General features: G+C 38.7%; 1 protein-coding gene across 1 annotated transcript in view; it reads right to left on the reverse strand.

Moving 5' to 3' along the window:
* Positions 1-14,557, reverse strand: part of DOCK3 (dedicator of cytokinesis 3) — a 283,176-nt gene that overhangs the window by 176,649 nt on the left and 91,970 nt on the right. Inside the window, exon 6 of the mRNA XM_010851790.1 lies at positions 8,930-9,078. Within this exon, the coding sequence (XP_010850092.1) occupies positions 8,930-9,078 (149 nt within the window). The remainder of the gene's footprint in view (positions 1-8,929; positions 9,079-14,557) is intronic.

Genomic DNA, 14,557 nt, shown 5'->3' on the forward strand with positions numbered 1-14,557 from the left:
AGATGTGGTCATGTAGGATATGAGAGTTGGACTATAAAGAAAGCTGAACACCGAAGAATTGATGCTTTTGAACTGTGGTGTTGGAGAAGACTCTTGAGAGTCCCTTGGACTGCAAGGAGATCCAACCAGTCCATCCTAAAGGAGATCAGTCCTGGGTGTTCATTGGAAGGACTGATGCTGAAGCTGAAACTCCAATACTTTGGCCACTTGATGCGAAGAGCTGACTCATTTGAAAAGACCCTGATGCTGGGGAAAATTGAGGGCAGGAGGAGAAGGGGACAGGGGATGAGATGGTTGGATGGCATCACCGACTCAATGGACATGGGTTTGGATGGACTCTGGGAGCTGGTGATGGATAGGGAGGCCTGGCGTGCAGTGGTTCATGGGGTCGCAAAGAGTCGGACACGACTGAGTGACTGAACTGAACTTCTCTTTTTCTAGGCAACAAAAACAAACCATTTCTTGATCAGATTGTGACTTGTGATGAAAAGTGGATTTTATACAACAACCATTGATGACTAGCTCAGTTGCTGGACTGAGAAGAAGCTCCAAAGCACTTCCCAAAGCCTAACTTGCATCAAAAAAGGTCATGGTCACTGTTTGGTGGTCTGATCCACTACTCACAGTCATAGTCATGGTCACTGTTAGCTAGTCTGATCCATTACTGCTTTCTGAATGCTGGGGAAACCATTATATCTGAGAAATATGCTCAGCAAATTGATGAAAGCATTGAAAATCACAATGGCTACAGCCAGGAGTTGGTTAACAGAAAGGGCCCAATTCTTCTCCATAACAATGCCCGACCACATGTCATACAACCAATGCTTCAAAAGTTGAATGAAGTTTTGCTTCATCTGCCATATTCACCTGACATCTCACCAATTGACTACTGCTTCCTTCAAGCATCTTGACAACTTTTTCAGGGAAAATGCTTCCATAACCAGCATGATGCAGAAAATGCTTTCCAAGAGTTCACTGAATCCCAAAGCATGGATTTTTACACTACAGGAATAAGCTACCTTATTTCTCATTGGCAAGAATGTGTTGATTGTAATGATTCCTATTTTGATTAACAAAGATGTGTTTGAGCCTAGTTATAATGATTTAAAATTCATGATCCAAAACTGTAATTACTTTTACACAAACCTTATAGTTCTTCCACAGAATCAATTGAGAAAAGCTAGAGATACTAAGATTTTCTGTGGGCAGTGACCTTTTCTAATATTTAAAAGGAGCATATATACGTAACAAATGAAAGCATGGTATACTTATATTTACATAATAATAAAATGTAACATGTAACTAATAATAGCTACCTTTTACTGAACATTTACTCGGAATAGGCATTTTACATAGGATTTTATGTATATCCCCTCTAGGAACTATGAGAAGTACACAGTTTTAAACCCATCTTATAACTGAGTAAACCAAAGCCCAGGCTACTACGGAGCCTATTAAGGAAGTACAGTTGCGCATGTCTCAAGCTAGGTCTGTCTTACTCTGAACCCATGGTATTTCCACTATACCTGTCACCTTTCCACTATTAATAACAACAATGAAGTTAAATACTAGTGGCTATCAGTGACTATAATCAATTTGATCAAAATAGTCTGAAGAATAATTTTGTGTCAATACATCAGTCCAGAAAGGAAAAAAAAACATACACTGATGAATGAGCAGCCAACAGGCATAAGGAAAACCTACCCTGCTACTTAGGTATTTTCACGTAGTGCCTATCAAATGCAGGTACTGTGGTAAGTGCAGGGTATGCCGAAGAGCAGAACAGATGCACAAAGAATAAGTATGAGCGTGTGTGTATGAGTATAATGTAATTATTTGAACATGATAACTTGACAGAAGAGTTTTGACACATACATACTTTAAACACGGTTATCTCAGACTTAAGTATGACAAGCTACTGAATGATGATGGGCACAACATCTTATATTAGAACTCCAAGAAGGCATTGGAAGCTTCTACTAATTTCAGATGTCCTGAAGCTAGAAAATATCACTATGCCCTTAAAGAGAAAGTGAAAGTGAAAGTTGCTCAGTCATGTCCGACTTTTTGTGACCCCATGGACTGTAGTCCATGGTATTTTCTAGGCCAGAATACTGGAGTGGGTAGCTGTTTCCTTCTCAAGGAGATCTTCCCAACCCAGGGATTGAACCCGGGTCTCCCACATTGCAGGCAGATTCTTTACCAGCTGAGCCACAAGGGAAGCCCCAAAATACTAGAGTGAGTAGCCTATCCCTTCTCTAGGGGATCTTCCCAACCCAGGAATCAAACCAGGGTCTCCTGCTTTGCAGGCGGATTCTTTACCAACTGAACTATCAGGGAAGCCCAAAGAGAAAGTACTAAACCATAAACCTATCCGAGTCCTAGCTAAGAATCTACTCAGAGGAAACTCGGGAGTGGCTGTATTTTTCACATAGTACAACCCAAATTATTGCTTGTGCTGCTTCCTCCAAGAGCAATTCCCTTGGCAAAAAACATAAACTAAGTGGGAAGAAAGAGATATGGGTGGGTTGAGATCTTTAAAAACCTAAGAGAAGGTGCAAAAGAGAGGCAAGGGAGGGAAATATTAGATTGGCCAAAAAGTTCATTTGGGTTTTTCTGTAAGAAACCTGGTAATATGATAGAGAGGAAGAGAAAGACAGAACAAAATAACTATAAAGTATACATTTATTGGTGATTTGTCTCAAATGATGACACTTCACAATAAAAAGATAACCAATTTTCTCATTTGATACCTGAAATCTATAGAAACATCATTCTAATTCAACAAAAGCTTATAAATGTTCACATTTTATTCAAGTCTTACTTTATACCTAAAAAAGAAATACAAAAATCCCATAAATTATTCTAAGAGTAAAATATTTCTATCTTAGAATAGGTATTTTTCTAAGGCAAAGATTAATTAGGCTGTGTCAGCAGTCCTGGGTTAATGTAACTTTAACTCAGCTATGCTGTATTTACTGTGGTGATGATATTAGAGACTGAGAAGAAAATTTTCTCAATATCTTTATGGAAGGTGTCAAAAATATTAAATTAACATGTTAAAATTACATTGCTAGATGAATTATTTTAAAATTCCCTTGGAGAAGATGTAATTAACTGACTTATTCTTTGAATAGAAGACTTTAGTAGAGATGATGGCTAGTTAATTTGAATACAGCCTTGTTTTAATACCCTTCCTGTATTTTAGGACATAATATTATAAATGCTGATTGGTACCTAATACAATTTTAATAATTTTCACTTATAGAATGAGTGTGCACATAGGTGGTGAGGCCAACAAGTATAAGCCATGTAAATTTAGTGTTGGAATCTTCAAATTTTCAGCCAAATAAATAATAATGCCTAATCTCAGGGAATAAAATTAAAATGGCTATTATGTAGATGTGGAGAGCTCTGCATTTAATTTAAACTCTGAATAAAATATTGACGATAGTACCAGTTTAGTTTTTATCCTGGGAAGTTCAAACTCATGTTAAAGCATATATATATTATGGGCATACAGTATAGATAACAAAACAAAGATCAAATAGCCCACAGACTAGAGATACTGACAATAATTTTCCTGGTTTTAAGAGTCACACTTAAAAATAATCATGGTAAGGCCCTGCATAAACTATATGGGCTTTGGTGTCAGTTCTGGGTACAAACACCAGCTCTACCACTCACTACGCAACAAAAAAGTGCTTCTGAGCCTTACTTTCCTCACAGGGTAAAACAGAGCTCTTGTCTTGGAAGAATATAATAGCATTTCATTATAACCATGCATACGAGTTAGACCAGGTACTTGCCACAGTGATACAGGTTGATGTACTCAAGAAACTATTAATAGCTGTTATTAAGAGCTTCTGAAATAGATTCTGAAAAGGCAGAGCTATAAGGTCTAAGAGTCTAAAGAAAAAGTTACAAAGTTTAGATTATATATGATTAATACTTCATTATATCAATTACAATGTAAAAATACATTCAGAAAATATTGATTGTGCACTCACAACATGCCAACATATGCTAAGCTTCAATATTTTATGGTATTTTTAAGTGTTAGTGGAACAAGAAGCGTAGAGCTATGAGGGCATAAAAGGTGAACAACGGATATAGTTATCGGTGCTCAGCTGTTGCATGGAACAGTCTCCTTTAGTTAACTTAATGGTATGGAATGACTTCATTTTGCAGTACACCATCTCTTCTTTCAAATTAAGAAGGAATATTTTTACAAGGATTATTTAGTTCAAGTGAGAACCAGAGAGAATAGTCCCATCAGTTTGTCTTTTTCCTTTAATAACAGTAGACCTACAAAGTTCTCATTTGAGTTTTTTTAAGTGACTGTATTTTCCACCAGGGGTAGAGGGGAAAACAGAATGAAAAACTAGGGAAAGAAAGAAGTGGAAGGGGACGGAGAAAGGAGGGAAGAAGATACAGAAACACCTGGAGAGGAGGATTATAGGAGAAAGGAGGGAGAAAGTTAAAAAGTGTAGGGGGATAGAACTACATTCCTGGTTTTTATTAAAATGAACATATAAACACCTCCCCAAACACACACACACACAAGCATGTTCCTACTTTGCTGAGAAAAAGTTATTAATGAAAGTGGAATAGCTCTGTACTTCACTGATAGATACTTCAGTGTTCTCTTTTTGAAATATAATTTGAACTTGTTTCCAAGGTATTATCTTTAAGTTTTAAGATTTGATTGCAAAATATAACTGGTCTGTTTTGTAACTTTCATCATAAAGAGGTATTGACATTTCTAAAATATTTCTCTTGTTCATTTACTGATATGTATAGTGCAGTGAAACTGCAACACAGGATTTATATAACTGTTATTACCATCAGTTCAAGACTAACAATTTGCTTGGCACATAGGGATGATGTGTTTGCAAATTACTACTATTATTGATGGTTTAAAATAAATACAATGATACCATTTTATATATATTCTACTGTCTTGAGCAGAGGAGACAAGATCACCAGCTATGCACATTACATTTGCTAAGATTTTTATTGCCCAAAGTTAGATTTAGAGAATACTGTCTGATTTATGGTACATCTGAATCCATGTTATATCATACAAGGAATCTGTGATGTGTGCCAAGCAATCCTGTTAACAGTCAAGAGAGGCTATAATTTAATGAAACAAATAAGGACAGGATACTGTCACTTCAAAAGGTCACAAATAACTAAAATTATTATTGTTATCTCTAGGAAAATAAAACAAAAAGCTAGGAAATGGTTGAGGAAAGAGTAAACAGAGATTCAGTCTAGGCGATCCAACATCCAGATGTTGTATTTCCAGGAAAACAACAAAGGCAATAAAGAGGAAATTCTGAAAAAATGATAGAAGAGAATTTCCCAGAGCCAAAGACCAGGTGACTTAGGACTGGAAGAGCCCATCAAACACCTAGTATAATAAATGGGAGAAGAAAAACCAAAACCCACAGCGGGGCACATTAAGCCAGTTATAAAAGACCAATTATATGATTCCATTTATATTAAATGTCCAGAATAGGCAAATCTTTAGAGACAGATGAGGGAGATGATAACTAAAAATATCACAGCTATTTTAGGGGTGATAAAATTGATTCTGGTGATGGTTGTATTAAGTCTGTGAATATACTAAAAATCATTAAACTGTCTGATTTAAATTGGTGATCTGTACTTAGCCATAAAAAAGAACCCATCTGAGTCAGTTCTAATGAGGTGGATGAACCTAGAGCCTATTATACAGAGTGAAGTAAGTCAGAAAGAGAAAGACAAATATCATATATTAATGCATACATATGGAATCTGGAAAGATGGCACTGAGGAATCTAACTACAGGGCAGCAACAGAGACACAGACGTAGAGAACAGACTTGTGGACACGGGTAGAGATGGGAGGAGAGGGCGGACGAACTGAGAGAGTAGCACTGAAACATGCACATTACCATATGTAAAACTAGACAGCCAGTGGAAATTTGCTATATGATGCAGGGAGCTCAAATCTGGTGCGCTGTGACAACCTACAAGAGTAGGATGGGGCAGGAGGTGGGAGGGAGGTTGAAGAGGGAGGGGACACATATGTATCTATGGCTAACTCATGTTGATTTATGGCAGAAACCAACATAATATTGTAAAGCAATTATCCTCCAATTAAAAATAAATAAAATTAAAAAATAAAAAATTGGGGATCTGTATGTGAATAAAACTGCTAATGTTAATGTGTGTTAGTTGCTTAGTCATGTGCGACTTTTTGTGACCCCATGAACTGCAGCCCACCAGGCTCCTCTGTCCATGGAATTCTCTAGACAAGAATACTGGAGTGAGTGGCCATTCCCTTCTCCAGGGGATCTTCCTGACCCAGGGATTGAACCCCTGGTGGTTCAGAGGTTAAAGCGTCTGCCTGCAATGCGGGAGACTTGGGTTCGATCCCTGGATCAGGAAGATCCTCTGGAGAAGGAAATGGCAACCCACTCCAGTATTCTTGCCTGGAGAATCCCATGGACGGAGGAGTCTGGTGGGCTACAGTCCACATGGTCGAAAAGAGTCGGACACGACTGAGCGATTGTCCTATCCTATCCTATCCTGCATTGCAAGCAGATTCTTTACCATCTGAGTCACCAGGGAAGCCACCAGGGAAGCTAATGTTAATAAACTTGTTTAAAAAAAGATATTTGAAGCATTGAAACATGTATAATATCATGTATGAAATGAGTCGCCAGTCCAGGTTCAATGCACGGTACTGGATGCTTGGGGCTGGTGCACTGGGATGACCCAGAGGGAGGGTAGGGGAGGGAGGAGGGAGGTGGGTTCAGGATGGGGAACGCGGGTATACCTATGGTGGATTCATTTCGATATTTGGCAAAACTAATATAATATTGTAAATTTTAAAAATAAAATAAAATTAAAAAAAAAGATATTTCAGTATTCTGGGAATAAAGGAAAAAATCTTATCTTCCTGTTCTCTTCCTGAATTCTTTTTTGAAGTCCTACTCTCTCTTCCTTTTTCATAGCATTTTATAATACATAATGAATCTTCTTGATTCTCTTTGAGGATACTCAGGAATTTTTAACGTTCTTTGCTAATCCCAAGCTCTCTCTCAGGCCAGATATTTTATTCATCTCCCTTTTTTCCCTGTGAAAGTATTTCTTCAAATACCTGGTAATACTCGATTGTCCATTCAAATTTAAAAGGCACTGCTGCTGCTGCTGCTAAGTTGCTTCAGTGGTGTCCGACTCTGTGCGATCCCATAGTTGGAAGCCCACAAGGCTCCCCCGGTCCCTGGGATTCTCCAGGCAAGAACACTGTGGGTTGCCATTTCCTTCTCCAATGCATGAAAGTGAAAAGTGAAAGTGAAGACATTCAGTCGTGTCCGACTCTTAGCGACCCCATGGACTGCAGCCTACCAGGCTCCTCTGTTCATGGGATTTTCCAGGCAAGAGTACTGGAGTGTGTTGCCACTGCCTTCTCTGAAAAGGCACTAGAGACATGCAGAGATTTTATACATGGGTGAATGTCTAGCAAGTTTCTCTTTCTGGTAGGTAGAAGGGATCTGGTCATTATACTCTGAAACCCTTAAATGCCTCACAATGGAAGGCTTTCCAGTAAAGTCCCAGTTCAAACTTTTGTTGCCCAGTTTCCCACTAGGCAGTTGGTCTTCGTTCATCTAAAGGGGAAACAGCTGGCTGCCAGGCTTTCCACTCATGGCGGTGAACTATTACTTTACATACTTTTTTTTCTCTCTCTTCCTTTTATTATTTTTTTTCCTTTTATTTTTTTTTTAATTTTATTTAACTTTACAATATTGTATTGGTTTTGCCATATATCAAAATGAATCTGCCACAGGTATACATGTGTTCCCCATCCTGAACCCTCCTCCCTCCTCCCTCCCCATACACACTCCCTTTCTTTCATGATTCTAGCAGCTGCAAGGTAGACCAGCTCCTTCATTAACTAAGTTTTCCTCCATATTATAGGCTTCTTCTGTCACTAATCCTCCATCTATTTTTTAGCTTCTAGAAATGGGCTCATATTTCCCATTTATTGCTGGGCTTCTCCCATTCATTTTATTTTTTTTTTATCATTTCAATCATGTCTTGAGGAGGAGAGGAGCTAAACACCTGTTCTAAAATATACTTTCAGGTATCTGTATATCTTAAATAGGAAGCAATCTAGTCACTTCAAAGTTCAATGGGCCCGATTTTAAGAAAATATGACAAAAGCATTTGAGAATTATATCAATTATTAAGTCTGGAAGAAATAAAACCTGAGTACTATCTACTCTAGCTTCCCATGTCAAAGTCTTATAATTTTACTTGTATGGCAATAGCAAATAAGCATACCCACTGCATAAATACAGGACTATTTCTGAATGATAAATTAGTTAAGAATATTCTGAAGTATAGATGTAGACAGTTTCCATCTGTAGTATATGCTTACTCAGATTCATTATATGACTGTAAGATGTAAAGGACACTAAATTCACAAGAAATTAAAAGATACTAAAGGATGAAACAAAAGAGTATTCTGATTACTGAGGTCTACGACCAAGGAATTTGAGCTGGAAGAAAGCCCAGAGGCTAATGCAGTCCAATTATTTAATTTTCTTTTTTTTTTTTCTAATTTTATTTTATTTTTAAACTTTACATAATTGTATTAGTTTTGCCAAATATCAAAATGAATCCGCCACAGGTATACATGTGTTCAAGGCTGAAAATAGAGACTGACAGAGTTTCAGTGAGTAGAACCAACCAGTGAATATCCTTTGCTATAAAGTACAAGAAACAACTACTCATTATAAAATGATCAAAGCTTAGTAGAGAATACAACCATGTCTTTTCATTCCTAAAGATAAGCTTTGATCAGGTACAAACTTCGTAAGGACTGAGTTATCATAAATGAAACTGAGAGATACCCGAATGGTATTCATACTTACTCATTGCCCCAGTCCAGGCGCACGGTGATGTGCCGCTTAACCTCCCGCACCTGATCCTGAGTCAGGTGACCAGACAGGAGCTGCCTTCGAAGGTCAATAAGTTCATTCATCACATGGCGCAGCTTGTAGAAAAGATCTACTTTATGTTTCTGAAAGGGCATTTTTGGTGTTGGGTGAAATAAAAAAGGGATATGGAAAGGGAATGAAAAAAAAGAGAAACAGTTAAACTATGAAAAGTGCTCATTTCTCTGAACCTCTAAAAAAATAAAAAGGCAATGTAAAGAGAAGCTTATTTAAGAATCTTAAAACAATGTCCTTAGTTCCTACTGTCTAAAAATCTCTATAAAGTGATATCTAATAACATAATTGACCTGGCTCATGTAAAATGCCATTTGTTTACTCTATCCTGGACTATTAATTTTCCAGTAAGTTACTAAACTCAATCACAAAAAAAAGAAACAAAGAAGCCTAGAGAGGTTTTCACTGACAGAAGTTACTCTGTATGTTACAAGGAAGATTTCAACCATCCAGCAACACCTCTGGTTTCCCCAGAAGGATACTGAAGTTGCGGGAGGGAGGGAGAGAATCACTTGCCCTATTTTGAAGGAACTGCTCCAACATAAAGTTACAGTCTCTGGAGTGAGATTCATTCCAGGTTTCCAGGCCTCATCTAGTTTTAATTAGCTTTTGAAAACAGTATGTGTCCCCAGTGTCACAAATTTCTACTCTTTTCAGTTCAATAAAAAGTCTCACCTTTATAAGATTTAAGTGGAAACATCTCAATGAACTTAATTATGGACATCACAGTGCTTTTAACCTTACAAGTAAAAACTGTAAATGCTACGACAGTACACAGATGCTTATCAAAAAGAATCATTTAAGTACACAGGTTTAAAAACTAAAGTTCTATTTGCTCAGAAGTGAAATCTTGATTTTGGAATTTTTGATTCCTGTTTCTATTATACAGAAGCACAATTTTATATGATAATTAAAATTCCTCAAATGTAACTACTCCAAAAGAACACTTTTAAGGACAGATCAATCTTTACCATAGTATTAGTAAAGTCTCTATCTGGGATTTCCCCTAAAGAGACACTTGCCAAAATAAGCTGGATTCAAAATAAGCTGGCTATAAATAAATTTATAATTAAAATTATAGAAAGTAAATTAAAAATTCGTAGAATCAGCTAAGGTTTTTAAGTAGCCCTGATCTTATGATTACAATGTTTGGAACAACATGCTACTCAGAAATCATCTAATGGAGCATTAGATTTATAAAGGTCCATTTTAAAGAGAAATTATTTTTAACTATTAATAGAAGACCTTAGTAATCACCCACTCTAACTCCATCAAGCTGTTCTTTCTTTACTCAATGAACATATGAAGAAAAGTTAAGCACCTTGATGGTACACAATGCTGGCTGACAGACAGGACCCAAATTTTCGATAGCTCAAAAGCAACAAAGCCTAAGCAAATTGCATCTGCAAAACTGAGAGCTTGAAGCAACAGTGGCAATGTGCTGTTTTCTTCCAGCACATGCATTTCTTTTTGACCAATCAGGGCCACCTGTCTAAACTTAAAATAGGAAGTTAGGATTAATACTTGCCCATCAAGCCATATGCAACAATCCACTATAGAGACATATAAGCATGTATTCATTCACTCAGTTAACAAACACTTATGGAGCACCTGCTGAGAGCTATCACTTTGTTGTGATCCTAAGTCCCTACACTCATGGTGCTTTCATTCCAGTGGGCAGAGACAGACCACATAGGCAAATACATAATGGTGGTGAGATATACATAATATCTCATATACAAATACATAATTCTAAGAAGAAAAATTAAAGCAGAACAGGAACAATGGGTGACCAAGGGTCAGTTGGCTGGGGAACAGAAGAAGGTACTGCTTCAGGTAGAATAGTCAGGAAAAGGCTTCTTTGAGAGCTGAACTTTAAGTAGAAACCTGAATGAAATATGGTGACAGCATTTAGGAAAATGGGCAATTTTCAGACATGAGAAACAGCAAGAGCAAATGCCTCAATGTGGAAGTAGACTTGGCATATCCGCAGAGAATAAACAGATCAGCGCACCTGAAGCAAAGTGAACAAGGGGGAAAGTAGTGATCATGCAGTGAGAGGCAACATGGGACCAGATTAGGCTGGGTCTTTGTTAATTATGTTAAGGGCTTTAGCTTTTATTCCTAGCAAAACTGGAAGCCTCTGGAGATTTGGAGCAGAAATGTAATGTGATATGACACAAGTCCTGAAAGCATTGCTTTGAGTGCTCTGTGCAAAGAGATAGTGGGGGTTCCAGATAGGAAACTATTTATTGCAACAATCCACAAGATGATGGCTGACAGGGCAAAGGTAAGAATGGTAAAGGTAAACATTTCAGAGTTTGGAACGTTGACATGTTTTGCAGTTAGAGCTGTCCATATCTGATGATCGATTGGATGTGAGATATGAATGGAGTCAAGGACCATTCTTTTTCCTAGACCGAGAAGCAGGCCTAGAAGAGGCAAACAAGGCTCAATTTGGACATGCTAAGTTTGACACTGAGTTTCAACACTTAGAGGTCAGAAAAGTGAGGAGAATCTAGCAAAGGAAACTAAGAAGCAAGCAGTGAGGTGAGAGGAAAAGCAAGAGTATAGAAAACAGGAGTTAAAAGACTTTGTTAAATGTACTGAGAGGTTACATAAAACATAGACTGAGAACTGGCCACTGTTCTTGGCACTGTGGTGGCCACTGATGGGATGGCCAGAGTGATCTCAAGATTAATGGGAAAGGATGGAACAGACAGAGCACAGACAACACTTCTGTAGAACTCTCACTAACTGGAAGCAGAGAAACAGAGTAGCAAAGCAGCGTTGTGCTATTAGCAAAGAGTTAGTCACTCAGTCATGTCCAACTCTTTGCGAACCCATGGAGTGTAACCCACCAGGCTCCTCTGTCCATGGAATTTTCCAGGCAAGAATATTGGAGTGGGTTGCCATTTCCTCCTTCAGGGGATCTTCCCAACCCAGGGATCGAACCCAGGTCTCTCACATTGCAGGCAGATTCTTTACGATCTGAGCCACCAGGCAGGATTTTTAAAAACAAAACACAATTTTAGGCTATTTGTATGCCGAAGGGAATAATCTGGTAAAGGGGAAAATTTGATGATGCAGGTGTTATATCCTTAAGTTGTCAAGAAGAGATGGGTCCCAGGTTAAAAGAGGAGGTTTTGCTTATGCAGGATATTCCATTGTCACAGAAACAAAAGGCACACAACTGAGTAATGACACCAGTACTCAGGAGATTTGGTGACAGAACTAAATTTTCCCTTTGGATGTTTTATTCTCAAGGAAATAAAAAGCAAAGTCACCAGCTGAGAGTGAGTACAGTGGGAGTGGGTGTTAGAGGTTTGAGAACAGAAGAAAAGATCTTAAAAAAAAGTTTCATAGAGAGTGGTAACAAACTGTCAGGGGAAAGATAGCTCAACTGTTAGATGGTTTTGACTTTGTGAACACTAACTAAAAGTGCAGTTTTGCGTTTATTATAAATCACATATAATGAGGTATATTGATACTGAAACATCACATATATACGTCTGAGGGGGCTTCCTTTGTGGCTCAGACAGTAAAGCATCTGCCTACAATGCGGGAGACCTGGGTTCGATCCCTGGGTTGGGAAGTTCCCCTGGAGAAGGAAATGGCAACTCACTCCAGTATTCTTGCCTGGAAAATCCCATGGATGGAGGAGCCCGGTTGGCTACAGTCCCTGGGGTCGCAAAGTTGGACACAACTGAGCAATTTCACTTCACTTCATATACATGTGTATGCATATATACATGCACACACATAATATATACTCACATACACATACATACAATATCCATATAACAAATATGCACACACACATACATATACTATTAATGCAAGAATATACTAATACATTCTTTTAAGGCATTACATGGTTATTTATTTTTTTAAATCAAGAGTTTCTAATAGATTGTATTTTCCAAAGATGACAATAATACCTCCCATCCCAAGTGCTCTTCTGCAAAAATATGAATCTGACACTCCCCTAGAATGAACTGGAGCACATTTCTTTCTTTCTTTCCTTTTCCATTTTTGGCTCTGCCTTGCAGCTAGGAGAATCTTCATTCCCCGGTCAGGGATTGAACCTGAGCCACCGAGTGAAAGCATGGAGTCCTAACCATTGCACCACCAGAGAAGTCCCTGGAGCCTATTTCTTTACATCCTTAAATCTGGCCAGGCCCTAAGACTGCTCTGACCAATCCAGTGGTGAGCGGGGACAGCAGTGAGTAGGCTAGTTCTAGACACAGCCCTTAACTAGTCTGGCAGCTTCTGTTTCCTGTCTCTTAGAATACATGTTCTTGGGAGGTTGCCTCTTAGAATCCAGCTGCCATGCTGTGAAACGCCCAAGCTATGTGGAGAGGTCACAAGGAGACATTCCATTAAGCCATCTCAGCTGTGGGCATGAGCTATGTCAGATGCCACACCTAGCCGAGCCACACCTTCCGAAGAGTACAGCTTCTATCAACATGTGACTACAACAGAATGATAAACCCTACGTGAAACTGCCCAGCTGACCTCACTATATCCAGAGAATGAAATATAGTAAATCATTGTTTTAAGCCACTAAGCTTTGGAGTAGTTTGTTATGTAGATAAACCAGCACAACTGTACGGTATTTTTTTCCAATAGAAAAATCAGTTACTGTTTCTAATTATATAAAGCTGGGAATACTAATCTGCAATAAGAAAGAAACAGATCACACAATCAGAAAGCAGCCCTATTATTATAATCAATGTGGTGCTAACTTCTTTTTCCAGGCCAACCTAATGGCCTCTGTGACCAGAGGTCCTAACACTAGAGGCTCCACCAGCACTGCTCAGACACCACACAGTACCTAGCAGAAGAGAACACACATCATTCAACGTGAACAATCTGGGAGACTGACTCAAGAGCACACAATTTACCTGCGAGCACTTGATGACACAGGACAGCTAAATATCCCATTCAGGACAAAAAATTCTTTTCTTCTGAGAAACCTGCTCCTCAGTAGACCAAACTAACAGTATATAAGGGATACACCATAGATATTGTGAGCTTGGTTCCAGATCACCACAATAAAGTGAATATGAACATAAAGAGAGTCACACAGATCTTTTGGCTTCCCAGTGCACATAAAAGTTCAGTTCAGTTCAGCAGCTCAGTGTCCAACTCTTTGTGACCCCATGAATCGCAGCACGCCAGGCCTCCCTGTCCATCACCAACTCCCGGAGTTCACTCAGACTCACGTCCATCGAGTCAGTGATGCCATCCAGCCATCTCATCCTCTATCGTCCCTTCTCCTCCTGTCCCCAATCCCTCCCAGCATCAGTCTTTTCCAGTGAGTCAACTCTTCGCATGAGGTGGCCAAAGTATTGGAGTTTCAGCTTCAGCATCATTCCTGCCAAAGAAATCCCAGGGCTGATCTCCTTCAGAATGGACTGGTTGGATCTCCTTGCAGTCCAAGGGACTCTCAAGAGTCTTCTCCAATACCACAGTTCAAAAGCATCAATTCTTTGGCACTCAGCTTTCTTCACAGTCCCAACTCTCACATCCATACATGACTACTGG

The sequence above is a fragment of the Bison bison genome, unplaced genomic scaffold, assembly GCF_000754665.1.
Source record: "Bison bison bison isolate TAMUID 2011002044 unplaced genomic scaffold, Bison_UMD1.0 scf7180017864304, whole genome shotgun sequence".
NCBI lineage: Eukaryota > Metazoa > Chordata > Mammalia > Artiodactyla > Bovidae > Bison > Bison bison.